This window comes from Zosterops lateralis, assembly GCF_965231275.1.
Source record: "Zosterops lateralis genome assembly, contig: SUPER_6_unloc_1, whole genome shotgun sequence".
NCBI classification, from domain to species: domain Eukaryota; kingdom Metazoa; phylum Chordata; class Aves; order Passeriformes; family Zosteropidae; genus Zosterops; species Zosterops lateralis.
The window spans coordinates 2,357,958-2,373,891 of NW_028154616.1; the positions used below are offsets into that span (position 1 = coordinate 2,357,958).

Genomic DNA, 15,934 nt, shown 5'->3' on the forward strand with positions numbered 1-15,934 from the left:
GACCACTGCATTTCAGGGCTCGTTCTCACTGGAACCCACACACAGAGCAAAATTAAAATGTTCCGACGGGCAGAACCCACATCCCTGAGGCAAAGCCTCCCAGTGTCTGGAGGCTTTCCAGTGAACAACCATGTGTGCACTTAGCCCATCCTGCATTGCTCCTACTGTGGCTCTCCTCACAGAAGCGCCTCCAAATTATTCTGACAACAAAACACAGAAATTCATTTCCCACATCCCTCAAATGACTACATATCCCTCTGCTGCTAAGATCAAGCATCAAGCTGATGTTTGATTACAACACTGATGGAGTGAATGGGCAGTAAAGCCTACCTGTTACCCATGCAAATGACTTGTCTCAACTAGCAGCACACTCCAGCACCTGTGCATGTGCAAGTTAAAAATTCAGCACCTCAGCACAAACCCACCTCTGGATTAACATTAAAAAACATATTTTAGATGTAGGAAGCAGAGACAGGAATGTTAGAAGACCGAGACACAAAAAAGAGCCATATCTAAATTATTACACAAATATGAGATTGCTGAATATGTTAATGAAAACTTCGTTTTGAAGGTATATGCTTAACAACAAACAAATAAACAAACCCAAACACAGTAGAAGGATTACATCTCACTAGCTTTGGAAACACAAACACAGCTGGTGTGATCAGCTGAGGCATTTTCATGCTGCCACATGCATATCACAGCTCTCACCAAACAGCACCACAGTAGTTGCTCAGCTGTGGATGCACAAACACCCCCAGAGGACAGACAGACTGCCCAGGCCTGCAGCTCGTGTCACTGAGCTCCAGGAGGTGCATTACTGTTTCTCTCTGCCCAATTAAGTAACAAACCAACATATTTGACTGTTTAAATGTTTGAAATCTGCTGTTGTTGCCAATGGTTCTGAGGCAAATCAGCACTAGTCCTGCACGACTCTCATTTACTCTTTGCACGAGTCACAAAAGGCAGAAGATAAGCACACATGGGAATCTCCAACACCATGTTTCTGTGGTCACTACAACCAAACCCTCCACGAGGCACAGCTCAGTCAGGTGTGAGGTTTAGGTCAAAAGGAGTTGTAGCAGTGTAACAACAGCACAAGGGGAAGCTGTGGTCTGGTGCAGCATCTTCCACATCCATGTCAGTGGTACACCCAAAGGCCACATCAGACAGTTTATACACCCTGTGGGCTGGGCTGACAAACCACTTGTGGCAATTTGGAACAGCAGCACCCTCTGGTCCAAAGTAACAACGGACAGACCAGCCTTGGTGGTGGAGCACAGGGTCATTACCCTGCGATTCAGTGCACACAATGACAGTCTTCTCCACACTATTTCTCGAGTTGTGAATGAACATAGGAAGAAGAATCATATTGGGAAGAAGAATGAATTATCTCTGCCTAGAGACTTTCACAACTCTGAACAAAATAATTTTCACTTTAGGAAAAACAAACCAAAACCTTTTTCTTTATTATATGGTTTGGGCTTCCCCTCTCCTGCACTTGCAGGATCCCAAGTTCGGTTCCCTTGCAGTGACAGTGACCTCATCACGATAAATACCCTTTGTGAGAGCGCTGGCAAACTTTACTCCCCACAATTTGTTTTCAAGACAGCGTGCAGTGTTTGTTTGTTTGTGTTAAAATCACAGTTTTGTCCTTCCCCAACAGACTTCGGATGACAGCAGAAACCACCATCAGCCTGCCGCTTCTGAATGGACGAGCAGCAGCGGCGGGACAGCCCTGACCCGCTGTTCCGAGCTGCCGTGGTGTTTATCCGGCTGAGGAGCTCCGGCGGTTCCGCGGCCCCGATGAGGGTGAGGGCTCTCCCCGCCGCCCGGGCCCCTGTGCGGACGTGGCGCCGCCAGGCCGGGCCGGGCGCGCGGCCAATGGCCGGGCCGGGGGCGGAGCGGGCCCGGGGCGGGGCGGTGCCGGGCGGACAGCGGAGCGGAGCGGGGTGCGAGAGCCGGGCCGGCGGGGCATGGCGGCCGGTGGGACGCTGAAGGCGTTGCTGTTGCTGCTGGCGCTGGCGGCGGGCGCGCTGGGCAAGCCCACGGCGCGGCAGGAGCGGGCCCGGCCCGGGACCGCACAGCATGAGGACAAGTCCGGCTTCCAGTACGACCACGAGGCCTTCCTGGGCAAGGAGGAGGCGCGGAGCTTCGACCAGCTCAGCCCGGAGGAGAGCCGTGAGCGCCTGGGGTGAGCGCCCGGCCCGGGCGGCAGACGTGGCAGGGGGAGGGCCCGGGGCGGGGGAGGCGGCCTGGAGCTGCCGGAGTGTGCGAGGGGGCAGCGGGACCCCCCGAGGGAGCCTGGACCCCAGTGTGGGACCCTGAACCCCAGCGCGGAACCCTGCTCTCTAGAGTGGTGCCTGGACCCCAGTATGAGACCCTGAACCCCAATGTGGGACCCTGTTCCCCGAAGTGCTGCCCCAAACCCCAGTGTGGGACCCTGTTCCCCAAGGTGCTGCCCTGTACTCCAGAGTGCTGCCCCAAACCCCACTGTGGCTTTTGCGGGTCGGGCCTCCGGGTTTCAACTTCTTTCACACTCGGGTGGTTTTTGCAGAGGAGCACCCAACAATTCACGTTTTTGGTGTTTTTTCTCTCCTGCCTTTTGTGGCCCCACAGCAATAAGCCTCGTGGAGGGAGCTGCTGTACCGGGTGTGGGACCTGCAGCCAGAGGGCTTTGCTGCTGCAGCTCCCCTGCCTCTGGGACACTTGCCCACACCGTATCAGTGTTAATCCAGTTTAAACCGTTCCTTCTTTACAGCTACAAGTCCACTTCAAGCACCTTCCCACAGTTTTCTGACTTGTGACTTCTTTGCTCTCAGTGTTTCAGTTGCTGATGCTTCCATGCTGCCCTTTATGCAAAGAGCACGGACCATGCCTTACTTTACTGCTTCTCCCTCCTTTGTGCCTAGAGGAGGCCAGATCACTAAGCAGAACTAAATGCAATAGGAGTTAATGAAAGATCCTATAATGTAGTCACCACGAAGAAGATTGTTTAAAATATCTGCATGTTCTCACTAAGATTCCCCCTGCATTCTCTTCTATAGGGAGTGGCACTTGCTAATTTTCTTGTGGTCCTGCCATAAGCAGTAGCACTGTAACCTCTTGATCCTTCTGAAAGCTGTCACTACTATTCATGTGTCTCAGTGAGTAAACAGATAAAGTGATTACCAGAAATTATCAACTTCATCTTATTTGTTTCAAGAAGGAGCAGAAGAAAAGCCATGTTCTCAGCATACATGATCTGTGACCTAGATTCTCATGAGTTGTATCACCACTATGGACATGCCCTCCTAATATTGGTCTGCACTTACTAGTGCAGATAATTCAGTTGGGGATGTGGTTTAACAATACAGTTGTTTTTAAACAGTTTTTACAAATCTTAACTGTGCAAGGGAAGAAGATTTAAGTTCCAGTGGTCTCACTGATTGCCCTTTGGAGGGGTGGCACAGGCATGTTAAATTTCAGCCACAGTCTGTAACCTTTTAAATGGAGGGCACTGAAGTGGCCTCTGAGGACACATTGTGGGGTGAGCACTGTGCATCACAATATCAGGGATGTGGTTCCTGGGGGGCTTTTAGGAAAGTTTCATAACTTCCAGCATTTCCCAACCTTGTAATTTTGGATAGCAGCATGCTGGAAGGTAAAGAGAGGATTTAAAAAACGTCTCATGGCTTAATAATCAGATATACTGAACCCCTTCCCCCCATTTTTGTTATGGGCAACTTCTGTGGTGAGTTACAGAGTCACTTCTCAGCAAGTGAGTGGCTTTTAGGAAGAAGGCAGATTTAATTAAAAGCTATTTTTAAATTATTTCTGGGAGAAAACAGAAGCGTACAGTCTGCTGCTCTAAGCAGAGTACATCCCGCTTTATTTATAAGCCATTTTACCTTGCTTAGGAAATGTGGCAGCACATTGGTCATCCCAATAACAACAGTAAAAAGTGAGGTCCACAGTTCATACAACAGGTTCTTACCTGTGCCTTTGGGAGGCTGTAGGCAAGACTGTTTCACTCTCCCCATCTTCATCTGAGAAGTGGGATAGAATAGGGCTCATGGATTGAATGGACCTATAAAAACAGGTGAAAAGGAGGAGGCATGAAACATTTTATGGTACACAGTCCTGACTTCTTTCATGTTATACAAAGCCAAGAGCTTACTGGCATAATCATTTAATACCTTAGCAGTAGAAAGAAATAGCAGTGAAACAAATTAAATTCATTGTGGGGAAAATCTGGTGACAAATGGAGTCCATCATGCAGGGAAAGGGACCACTGGCAACCAACTGATACAAAAGAGAAAAAAAAAGGTTTTCTAGTCAGTTAATTCACACTTTACTAATTCAGAAAGGAAACTCAGCAGCCCCTTTTTTGCCCCATAACTCAGAAACAGTGTGTTTATAAATTCAGTCTGGTACGATCAGACTCACACAAGATTGCTAGTTCAGCAGAAGCTGCTGCTGTTATTTCAGCAACCACTTTTGTAACAAAGGCTTGGGAAGAGATATTGCTTCACTGCTTGAGCAGCTCCAGTTGGCCAAGTGTGGTTTCTTTGTGGAGAACCAAGATGTGGGGTTGAAAAGAATGTTTAAATAGGCAGATCTTCTCTCCCGTGTGCTGTGGCTGCCTGGAGGTTTAGGGAACTCACCTATTGAATGTCAAGTCAGGGTGTAGACAAGTCAGCTCCTGCTCTTACCCCTGCATTCCAGTGGCACATCGGTATTCCATAGGCATGGCATGAGCCCCTGCAGACAGGCTGCCCCTGCCCTTCATGGGGTGCTGGTGTGCCCAAAGCCAGGGTGGATGTGCCACAGAACCAAGGTGGATGTGCTGGCTGTGCTCAATTCCAAGGGCAGGGACTGAAGCCAGTTTTACAAGCTCAGCCCCAAAATGGTGGAGTTTATCAGTTGCAGAAAGATTAATTGCAGAGAACATAAATGGTAGAGAGAGCATTGTCCTTTTATTTTTTAAACTGCAGCTGTGTGCAGAATGTTTCACTCCTGCTGATTTAAACAGTGCTTGAGGCTGGCAGCTTTACACTGGACAGAGGTTTATAGCCCAGCTGTCAGCAATGGCTGGAGACCTGCTGCAGACTTGATACTGCTTTAGTGAGTAACAGGCATTCCTGGCAACACCAGCAATTCTGATTTCTATTGGGAATGAAAGAAAAGAAGCAAGTGGAGGAGCAGGCAAGGAAGGGGAGACTGTACTTGGTGTACATCCCCAGCATTACACATAGACCTCACTTCACCCTGGTATCAGTCTGCTGGAAAGCCAAAGGAGAAGCTGAAGGTGTCCACCAAGTCCTGGATTTTTGCCCTGGTTGTCTCCAGCAAGTTTGAGCACAGGCTGTGTCCTGAAGTGGAATTGGGTCTCCTGCTCTGAGCCAGCATGGCCGCTCCCTGTAGGCAGTGAAGGACAGATCTCCCTAAGACAGAAGGCACTGCCTAAGAAGGCCAGGTATTGTCTGCTCACTAATTTTGGTTGTGCAAATGCCCTTTGAATTATTTGTAGCAATGCTGAATAATGAATAGAGGCACATTCCTTAAGATGATGTGTAAAATGCAGGAAAGCCTTAATCAGTAGGACAGCTTTTAGGAGTTTGAGGCACTCTGTTTTTGTGCAAAGTCAGGGACAGATAAAGATTACTAAAATTGGCCTGACCTGCAGTTTGGTTTTCTGCCAGCTCTTCAAGATGCTGATCTCTTTTTACAGGAAGATCGTGGATAGAATAGATGACAACAAAGATGGCTATATCACAACAGAGGAATTAAAAGCCTGGATTAAACGAGTACAGAAACGCTACATCTATGAAAATGTGGCTAAAGTTTGGAAAGATTATGATCTAAACAAGGATGATAAAATTGCCTGGGAAGAATACAAACGAGCCACATATGGTTATTATCTAGGTAAGAGAACATCTTCAGATTGTGTGATCAAGGATTTTTGAGATTATAAAATATGATCTCTTGCCTTGCAGTCAACGGAGTTTTGGTGTCACATTTAGGACTCTTGAAGCTCACATTAAATTTTATAGAGGCTCAGAGGTCAAAAGCACTTTTTAATTATTTATTGCAGCCCTTTGCACATGGGTCACCAGCATACAGAAGTTTTGTAGAGGTATCATTAAATATACTGACACAGCTGAATTAAAGTCTCCTCCAGTTAGAAATATATTATTTTTTAACCTTAAAAAGGGTACTCTAATTAAAAAGTAATATATTGTCTAATTAACTGTATTTGTGAATTTAGTAACTAAAATCTTAAATCTAGATGTTAAAAATTTAGTCTGTGTCTAAGCTGTAGCGAAGTTATTGATTAGAATAATTCTTGCAGAATAACATGCTTCAGACTGTAATCAACTGCAAATGAAAATCTTTAACAAATCAGGCAAAAGAAACATTTATTAAAAAATGTACCTGAATTCCCCCCGCCCCCCTCCATGTTCCCTTTGCTTTTATAAGTTAATGAAGGAAGAGAAAGAGAAAAGATCACTTAAGCTAAAGGGCAATACTGACAGAGCAACAAATCAGTATTAATTGACCATTTATACTTACTGGAAGTGAGAAGACAATATTTACCTACCACAGAGGCAATTTCTAGGGTAAGCCTCCTGTAGCAGTAATAATTCCAAAGTCTACCTTAGATTAAAATGGAGTTTGTTACATTTGTGAAAGGAAATATTCTCGGGTTTTAATCTGGTTGTTTTTCACCCGAAATTCCAAAGCTGGCTGGTGGTTCATGTGGGCACGAAGGGAGTGATTTTCCCTCTTGACCTCTGAAGGATTTAGGGTCTGCTGTCTGATTCTGTGTCTCTGTGTTCTGTGCTGAGCTCAGTGTTTGGCGCAAGAATGATGAGGAGTCTCAAGGTCTTGGTTTTCTGGTTTCTCACGTTGTTTATTAGTTCTTATCTTACAATTCTGTGTGTCCGGCCAAGGTGTTCACAGCAGCTTGGACACGATGTGATTCCCTTCCTGTGTCCGGCCAAGATGTTCACAGCAGCTCGGACACGAGGCAACTCCCCCCTCATGGGAGGTCGCTACCTCTTATACAGATAACTATGTACCCATTGTTTACAATTCTATGCCAATGTCTATCACCTATACTAACAGAGTCATGTCTACTTTGATCCAGTCCACTGAAACTACTTTGTGCCCACGTCACTACAGAAGATGGATGCCAAGGGAGAAGAAGAAGAACCCAGGGCACCACCCTAAAATCACCATCTTGTCCCTTTGCATCTACATTCTAAAAATCCAAAGCTACAAAATCTTCTGCACAGTGATAACTACACTACTCTCACTAACACCTTTGTGACTTGCAATTCTTCTCTCTGTTAGATGTTTTTCTTAGGGACCAAAATCAAAGACTGTGTCTTTCTGGACTCTGTGCCAGGCAAACCCCCCTGCACAGACCCCAGACCCTCTTTTTTGGGTCCCAGGCCTCTCTACCAAGGTCTGTGACTTCCCAGGGTGCCCAGAGGGATGCCCTGGACTCCAACAAAATATTTGACGTGAAGTCCCTGCAGAATTATCCCTGGAACCCTTCTCAGCCCTTTGTCTTTGCTCCCTCTAAGCCCCAAGATTAGGAGAGCAGCATTGTGGGCTTGTATTAATGAATACTTAAAATTCCCATCTGTAATTCCTGTCCTAGTCTTTTTCACTTGTGTTTGTCTCCTAACATACAGATTGTGAAATAGTTATGACTATTTTTCATTTTTAAAGTCAGTTTAATGATTCTATTTCAAAAATTATATCAAGTACCATTCCTTTGATGCCACTGAACGCCCTGAAAAAATGCCATTGTTTAAACTGAAAATAATTGTTAGGTTCCCTGTAGCAGAGGCGTAGCACTGAGATAATTTCAGTCAGTCTGCCACCTTCTGAAACTGTGTTCCCTTGGTTTGCTCTTCTTGAAACTGAAAAGTTGTGTGGATCATATTTATTCCTAAAGAAGAAGAAAACTTCTGTGAATGAAGTCTACCCCAAATGCTGCCTAAGTGGTGCTTGTAAAGGCAGATTAAAAAGAAAATCTGTGAGGGATAATATACAGTACTGCAAAATCCATTATTCTGGATTGCAACAGAAGGCTTGCTCAGAAATTTACCTCTACTACTGTCACCTTTAAAAATAAAACCAAGTACTTGACCCCTGAATTTAGAACTTCATGAGGAAGAGAATTTCCACTTAGAACAACAGTTATTCTGGCAAGAAGCCTTTTTATTTCTAGACTCAAACAGCTTTGTTTTGCTAGTATGTTTGAAAGGAAAACACTTCTGAGATCATCTTGATTAATTTGCAGAAAATCCAGAAGAATTCCAAGATGCAACTGATCAGCACAGTTTTAAGAAAATGCTGCCCAGAGATGAACGACGATTCCAAGCTGCAGATCTGGATGGAGACTTGGCTGCCACTCGTGAAGAATTCACTGCTTTCCTTCACCCAGAGGAGTTTGAGCACATGAAAAAAATTGTTGTCTTAGTAAGCAAAGCAAAATCAATGCCATTGTTTCTGCTTTTGTGGATGAACTTTGAAGGCTTCTCTGACCTTTCCAGGCAGGGTTTAGAAAGGGACACACACATAATAGCTAAATGGGGAACAGAAAGGAGTACTTTTCATGATATTCACTTGGTTTAGAAATCTCAATATAAGAAAGGCTTTTTAAGTGCCCTTAGATAGCTCCTAAATGGAATCAAGAAACAATCTTGGGGCACAGACTTAAACCAAAATAAAAGGAGGGTGTGCTGACATGCAGCAGCTGAGTGTTTCATGCAAGCTGGTATCTGCCCATAAGATAAGCAGTTCATTCATACAGGGAAATTTTTCAACATGAAAGGATATTTGTATATTCATTGTGTAAACAACAGTCATACTGGATTTAGTGAGACTACATTCACTTGTGTACAAGGGCAGGTCAAGGGCTCAGAACATTAAATAATCAAAGGCAGGCAGTCAGAGCTCTCAATTTTTTCTTGATTACTTTATTGCAAAATTGTTTTCCAGGAAACCTTAGAAGACATAGACAAAAACGAGGATGGTTTTGTGGATCAAGATGAGTACATTGGTAAGTGTTGTTACTTGTTTCTTACATAATCTCCAGTCCATTTTTCCATCTTCTCTCAAATTTGCAGCAGCATTAAGAGCCCAGAGTGAACAATTCTGTGTTTCAGTTCAACTATTTTACACCAACCATCCAGCCCAGCAAGTTTAATATCATTTTAGGTAGACAGCAACATGACCAGGAAAAGTTCCTTATGCTTCACAGCACAAAATTCTCCTCTTTTGTTCTTATTTAACTCAGCTAAGAGTTATATGAGAACAAAATAAGAGAATCTGGAATAATATTTTTCATGACAGGGATATTCTTTGTATATTAGACCATGTTAACTGCTGTTTGAAGGCATTGTTTAGGAATGCAGGAGGATCAGAAAATGAGTTGGTCTTTTCCCAAGTTTGGATGGTTCTCAAATATCCAAAACACATGGGAATCAACCATTGCAAAAAGAGAAAATTCACCTTGTTTCTACTAGTTTTTTTTTCCTAGTTTAATTAGTAAGTAAAGCCCATATTTCTGTAGTGATGATACCATTATATTTTGATGAGTTTTAAATCCAGAAAGTAGCACTAAGAAGGCATTAGTGCAAAGTTGGATGAACCTTTCTGTTTCTAGTGGTGCTATAAAGATCACTTCACATAGAATCGTGAACAATATACACATGCTAATTAATGGCAGGGGGTTCTGTTCCTTGTAAATTATATTTAGCCCAGAAAGTGAATGCTATTCATCTATGACTGAAATAACAGAGCAGCATAATTTCCACAGTAATTTCAGTTCATTCAGTGACATTACCTACATATAATTATAAGGTAATTGTCAACATTTGTTACCATGTGAATGCTGGTTTTGTTTTGTCTTTTATAGATAGGAGCATAGAATGTTCTAGTCACGATCACCCCACATTGGCAAGGATGATAAAAATCAAATTGACAGGACATGTCAGTTGCTTCAAATAAACAATATAATTTGCACTTTAAAAAATGAAAAAAGAAAGTGAATGTGTTGTCTGAAGTTTTCTTCATGAATTGAGAAAACTATGCTTAAAATACTCCTACTTTCCTTTTTCAGTTGTAATTTTTTTAAGTTTTGATGAAGTTGGGATTAAGAAACCAATAAAAAAACTAATTCTCTTCTTTCCTAGTTTATAAGCAATAACAAAAAGAAGTCCAAAAATTTCAGTCTCTAGATGGAGTATTTGTTGGGGAGATTTGCTGAAGCTTATAGAGTGATTCCACCCTCCTTCTTTTCTCCCATTTTGTCTTTTACAAAATTTAGTTTAGATTTATACAAGCAGCAGAGCAATATACCTATAAAAGTGTTGAGCAGAGAGAATTAAATTCTCACTGTGCACGGGCAGGTAACAGAGTATTTCAGGGACACTGGGGACAGTGACAGTGGAGAACCTCAGCCCAGTGTGCACACTCACACTGCAGGGTCAGGGGGGTTATTCCTGCCTCTGAATTCAGCATTTGTGTTTTCCACAAATACCAGCCAGCCTCTGACCCTCTCACCGTCCACTTTTCCTTAGCATATCCTTGAAAAGGCACTGGAGAGGAGAGGAACAGTATCACAAAGCAGGTTTTAATTCTAAACAGAAAAGTGGAAGGCTTGAGGAATAAGCAGTCCTGATGAGCAGGAAAGGACTGGCCACAGTGACCAGAAGAATGACATGAGCACACTACTCATGATTTGGAAAGCCCTGTGATGTAAAGAACATTTAGCAGTCAGTTGGTTTTAATAATCACTGCTACTCTCCTGTGTTTATGCAAAAAGCAGCTGCCACTGTGGCACGGTCCTGCCAATGTCCCAAAGTATATCACAGGAGTGATATGCAGAGTAGCTCTGCATCCTGTGTCACAAACAGTGCTCCCTCCCCAGGGACCAGTCTGTGACAAGTGCACTGTGCCTGTGGTTCCTCACAGAATGCACCAGCATTCATGACTTCTCCAGCTGTGTCTTCTGGAGGAGTGTCTTCTACTGGAATGTGCTGCAGCACTGCATGGTTAAAAGACAATAGATATTCTAAGCTGAATGTCTCTTACACAGACTTCTCTAAAAGCAGTATAAATGCATGCAAGTTCCATTTAGCAATTTTTGTTTGCCTAAATTCCCCCTGTGCCTTTTTTCCTGTAATCACTCTGCTGGCTGGAGTCTGATCTTATCCATAAAGACATCTGCTGGCAGGGACAAGATAAAATGGCTGAGTTCCTTTCTCCCCCTGTGACTGAGCCTAGCACTAAAGCTTATGACTGCTATTCAACCAAGGAATCCTTAGAGGGTTTTATTCATTCTGAAATTCAGATGATGGTCTTTGAACACGTTCACCTCTCCTGTTAGCCCCACCAGCAGTGCACAGGTATGATACAGGGTCATGTGGGAATGGGCAGAATCACCAGCAGTGAAGAAACAGGCCTGAGAGAAGATACAGCTACTCTATTTACACCCTGCATTTCCTTTTCTGTACAGAGACACTGTGCAGAGAGTGAAAAGTTCAGTCTCCTCTGAGGAGCACTATGAAAATATCTTTAGTTTGTGTTTAATTTGCAAAGTAAATAGGACTCAAGTAAGGCCCTTATTTCCTCTCCAGCTGACATGTTTGCAAATGAGGAGGGTGGACCAGAGCCTGACTGGGTGGTTACAGAGCGTGAGCAGTTTTCAGATTTTCGTGATCTCAACAAGGATGGAAAGATGGACAAAGATGAGATCCAGCACTGGATCCTCCCCCAAGACTATGATCATGCACTAGCTGAAGCCAGGCACTTAGTCCACGAATCTGATGTAGACAAGGTATGTCATGTTCCAGTATTGTTTTTAAAGAAGTTAATGTAAGGTGGTGTGCGTTTTTTAAAGTACCAGCTTGCAAGAATTTATTCCTAATAACTTTCTTTAGAGGCTAGAATTGCCAGTGGGTTAATGTGTCAATGCCAGTTTCAGTTGGCAGTGTTAGAATTAAACTGTATTTTACTATGTTGTATCAGCTCTAGAAGTTCCTCTGGCTTTCATTAGGTGAGATGAGAAACTATCTTCTTAAGCCTGGACATTTTAACACAGCAAAAATGCTCTTTTTCCTCTAAGAGTCGTCATGACTTAAAAGAGGACAATAAAGCTACATTTAGATACCCCTTGTACTCAAACGTAGGGGTAGCAAAACCACTCTCAGCTCTATATTCAAGCATATATCTTTCACTTAAACACTGGCTCTGATGAGGGACAGTATATTCCAGATGGTGCTGCAAGCAAAGCTGGAACCCGGAAGCCAAAATACTCTTAATGCGGAAAGTGTAAATTGCTAACATAAGCAACCATCTTCCACAAAGTGCATCAGAGGATTTTCATTTTTACTGTCAGGAAGATGAACCGAACCACAGACAAAATCTATGTACCAGGTAATCAATCCACTGTCAACCTACTGTTCCTACTGCTTGGCAGTGTGTTCATTACAAAGAATTTTCAAGTAGAAGTTTGACCCAGCTGAAGCCCATGGGACTTCTGTCTTCAACTGAGGTCCAAATTTCACTCACTGTGGCAGCTACAACTGATTGCTGAACCTGCTTCCCAGGGCTCTTGCAACTGCTGGTGTATCTTTGACTTATATTCTTACAGATGTTTTGTTTTCCTCCTTCCAGGATCAAAAACTAACAAAAGAGGAAGTTCTAGAAAACTGGAATATGTTCGTTGGAAGTCAAGCTACTAATTATGGGGAGGACCTCACGAGAAACCATGATGAACTATGATACAAAGTACCAAGCAGTGCTCCACACATCTTTTCCCCACTTTACTAAAATCACCGTGTCCATCCCCTCTTAGAGGGAAGATGGGCAAGAGACACTCGCAACTGAATGACTTGCATTAATATTATTTTTAACATGCCAGCTTATTACCTCAGAAACCATGTAGAAATAGTTTTTTTACTCCTTTCATGTGATTAAATACAGTATATAATTACTACATTTTCATTTTTGAAAAATAAGAAGGTAACTTTTCTGAATACGTCAGAGCCTGACATGGAAAAGGCACTTCTAAAAACATTGCTAAGATCTTTGATAGCTGAGTATTTTCTTCAAATACCCAATTTACCATAGTGAAATGCACCTAGGATTAGAACCCTAATGTTTAAACAGACTTAAGTTATTTAGTTGTTGTTTCTAATAGCATGTGACAGTTTAGAGGTAACCCTTTGAGCCTCCTGCCCAGAGAAGAGTTTGATACTAGCTCTGTCTCCACAAGAGTTTGTGTGTCCCTGTTGGGTCAGGGGTGCTGCAGGAGTGTCCAGTAGCCCCCTGGCTATTGCTTTAATGTGCCAGATGCACAGGTGGCCCTTGTCCCTGACCCCGGCATTCCCAGCCAGGGATGCAGAGTCCAGTGTGGCAGCTGCTCCTTCTGACAACAGGGAAAGGTACACCTGTGTGTGGGCCCTTGGCTTTGCTGCTTCCTGGAGGAATTGTGCCACATGGAGCTTAATTTATCTCCTGCTTTTCACACTTTACCCGAGCCCTGTTCCTGTTCACGCAGTGTGAATGGCAGCAGTTCTGTGATGGAGAAAGAATGAGACATATCACCCCTCTGGGCCTTCTGTCTCCTCTGCCATATAAGAGAACAGATTTTTGTGGCTAAAGTTCTGGGTTTGTGTGTATATACGTGAAAGTACATGTTACTGAAGCAACTCTAAAGACAGCTCTACTTCCGAAAAAAGAGGGAAGTTTTCCACACAGGTGCTTTCTTTTCTACTGTATAATGTGAGTTGTTACATCTATATTTTTATATACACAACTTACCTAAGTTTGGTTGTTTTAAAATAAGCACAATAAAAACCAATGCTTCTTTTTGATACTGTGAAGGTACAATAACACACAGATTACCAGGGAGATGATGTGAAAACACAAACCAAGTCTCCAAAGCCAGTAGTTCCCAAAACATTAGGGTGGGGTCATTTCCAAGGGCATCTGGACATACAGCTCCAGCTGTTCTTTGTCACCTCATTAAATAAAAAAAAGAAAAACCAAAAAGAAGTGCAGTATACATAATTGCTTAAACCAGAATTCATTCTGGACACTAATACTGGGAGATAAGAATTCCACAGCAGTGTTCTCTGGGAGGTTCCTGGAAGGTTTGGTCTAAAACATCACACCCTGTTCCCATAACTATCCAGAGGGGAGCTTTGAGACTCCTAGGATGTGAGACACTTCAGCAGTTCAACACATTTGTGAAAATCATCAGGAGACAGTGCAGAACTGTGACCTCAGTAAACAGTGTCATTTTTATAAGGTCATAGAAGAACTGTGGTGGAATATTTTACATCTTGCACTTGAAGATAATTAAATCTAGATTGCTGTGTCTTACAGAGATTGCATGTGCTTGCTGGCACCACTACTAAACTTTTGGGGTGTACTTCTTATGACATTGCCAGCAATATCTGAAAAATCCCTACCTCTCCCACTAACATACAGGAGGGCAAATGTCATAAAAGTGAACTGGTTGTGCTTTTATAGTACCCTCAAGTTAAATAAAAGCCTAAATGCAGTGTTATCTGGGAAGCAATAAAACTATCTTGGCACATGCAAATGATTATATATTTTGTTTATGGCTTGGATTTGGAAAGGTTTATTGTACTCAATATTCCTGACAATCTTTATCAAACTAACAATTCGCTAACAGATTTTCAGTACTCCCTATGTACTCAGATTGTCTTCTGCTGTTTTGGGAAATAATACCTTAAAAGACCTCAAAAAATGCCTGTTTCCTGCAATTGAAACTGTAGCTCAGACTAAGCCAAGGATTTTCACTTGAGCCCAGGGGAAGGTTGTTTGCTCACTCTTGTTGAAATTCAGTGGGAGTTGGGTGCTGAGACACTAAACATTGTTGCCCTCAGCTAAACATGACACTTCTGAATGTGCTGTGCACTGTCCCAACAAAAAAAACACATCTGTGCTTTGACAAGCAGTCACATTTTCTTCCACATTACTAAATGAATTTGGAACAGAATTAACAGCATGCAAGAGAAAAATCATGTTCTCATATTTGTTCTTGATTCCTGTTACTGCTTAGACATGTTGGTATCTTCCAGGATAAAACTGTATTTACATTAGTAAAAATGCTGAAATCAGAGGAGTTTTTCACACCAACAGTGACTGAAAATGTAGATCCATAAAAAGTTTTTTTTTTTTTTTTCCCCAAAAAGAACTCAGGTAGCATATATCCAGCCAGGAAAAAGGCAAACATGCCAATTAGAATGAAGTTTAAAATAATCAAATTATTTATTAATAGTGGGTAATGGGGTCATAGTAAGATTAGGAGTTTTTTTAATAAAGCAGAATATAGAAACAATTTTAGAGAACATAAGTATCCCTGATGTGATTTTATTTTAAAGGCTCCCCTCTTTCTGCAGTTCTTCATGGTGTTTCTCTTACCAACATTCAGTAATGGCACAGTACATTCCATGCACTAAATTTCCCTTTCAAGCTCAATACACTATGGAAGAGTAACTCCAAAAGAGACTAGAGCTTCTGGGTTTAAATTTAACACTATTTAAGGAAAGCAAACCTTTGCTAGGGGATATAACTGTTAACATTGTGATTTTTCAAGCCTAAGGTTTCTAATGGGGTTTGACTGTTCCAGAGATAACATTTTTTTTCCTAGGTAACATATTTCAACTCATATTACGAGCAAATGTTACAAAATTTTAGTGCAATGTGAAATACTGTAATGTCAGATAGCATTATTTATCTGCTTAATATGACTAAAACCATTAATTGCTGGGAGCCATACTTCATCCCAGCAACATGAAAATCCATTTTGTGCCTATCTTGTCAGTTATTGCCGATTTTCTTAATCAATTGTGACACAGTGAAATTCTGTTGGGAAGCGTGTTTATATATTTCC

The 15,934-nt window shown here is 42.5% G+C and overlaps 1 protein-coding gene across 1 annotated transcript; it reads left to right on the plus strand.

Annotated features, from left to right (window-relative positions):
* Window positions 1–1,976: 1,976 nt before the first annotated feature.
* On the plus strand, window positions 1,977–14,625 carry RCN1 (reticulocalbin 1; the record flags this gene model as incomplete). The annotated part of the gene is made up of 6 exons (XM_083885341.1): window positions 1,977–2,194; window positions 5,714–5,907; window positions 8,300–8,478; window positions 9,001–9,061; window positions 11,643–11,842; window positions 12,682–14,625. 6 exons carry the CDS (start codon window positions 1,977–1,979, stop codon window positions 12,787–12,789), a joined length of 960 nt encoding a protein of 319 aa, XP_083741467.1. The 3' UTR covers window positions 12,790–14,625.
* Between the last annotated feature and the right edge of the window lie 1,309 nt (window positions 14,626–15,934).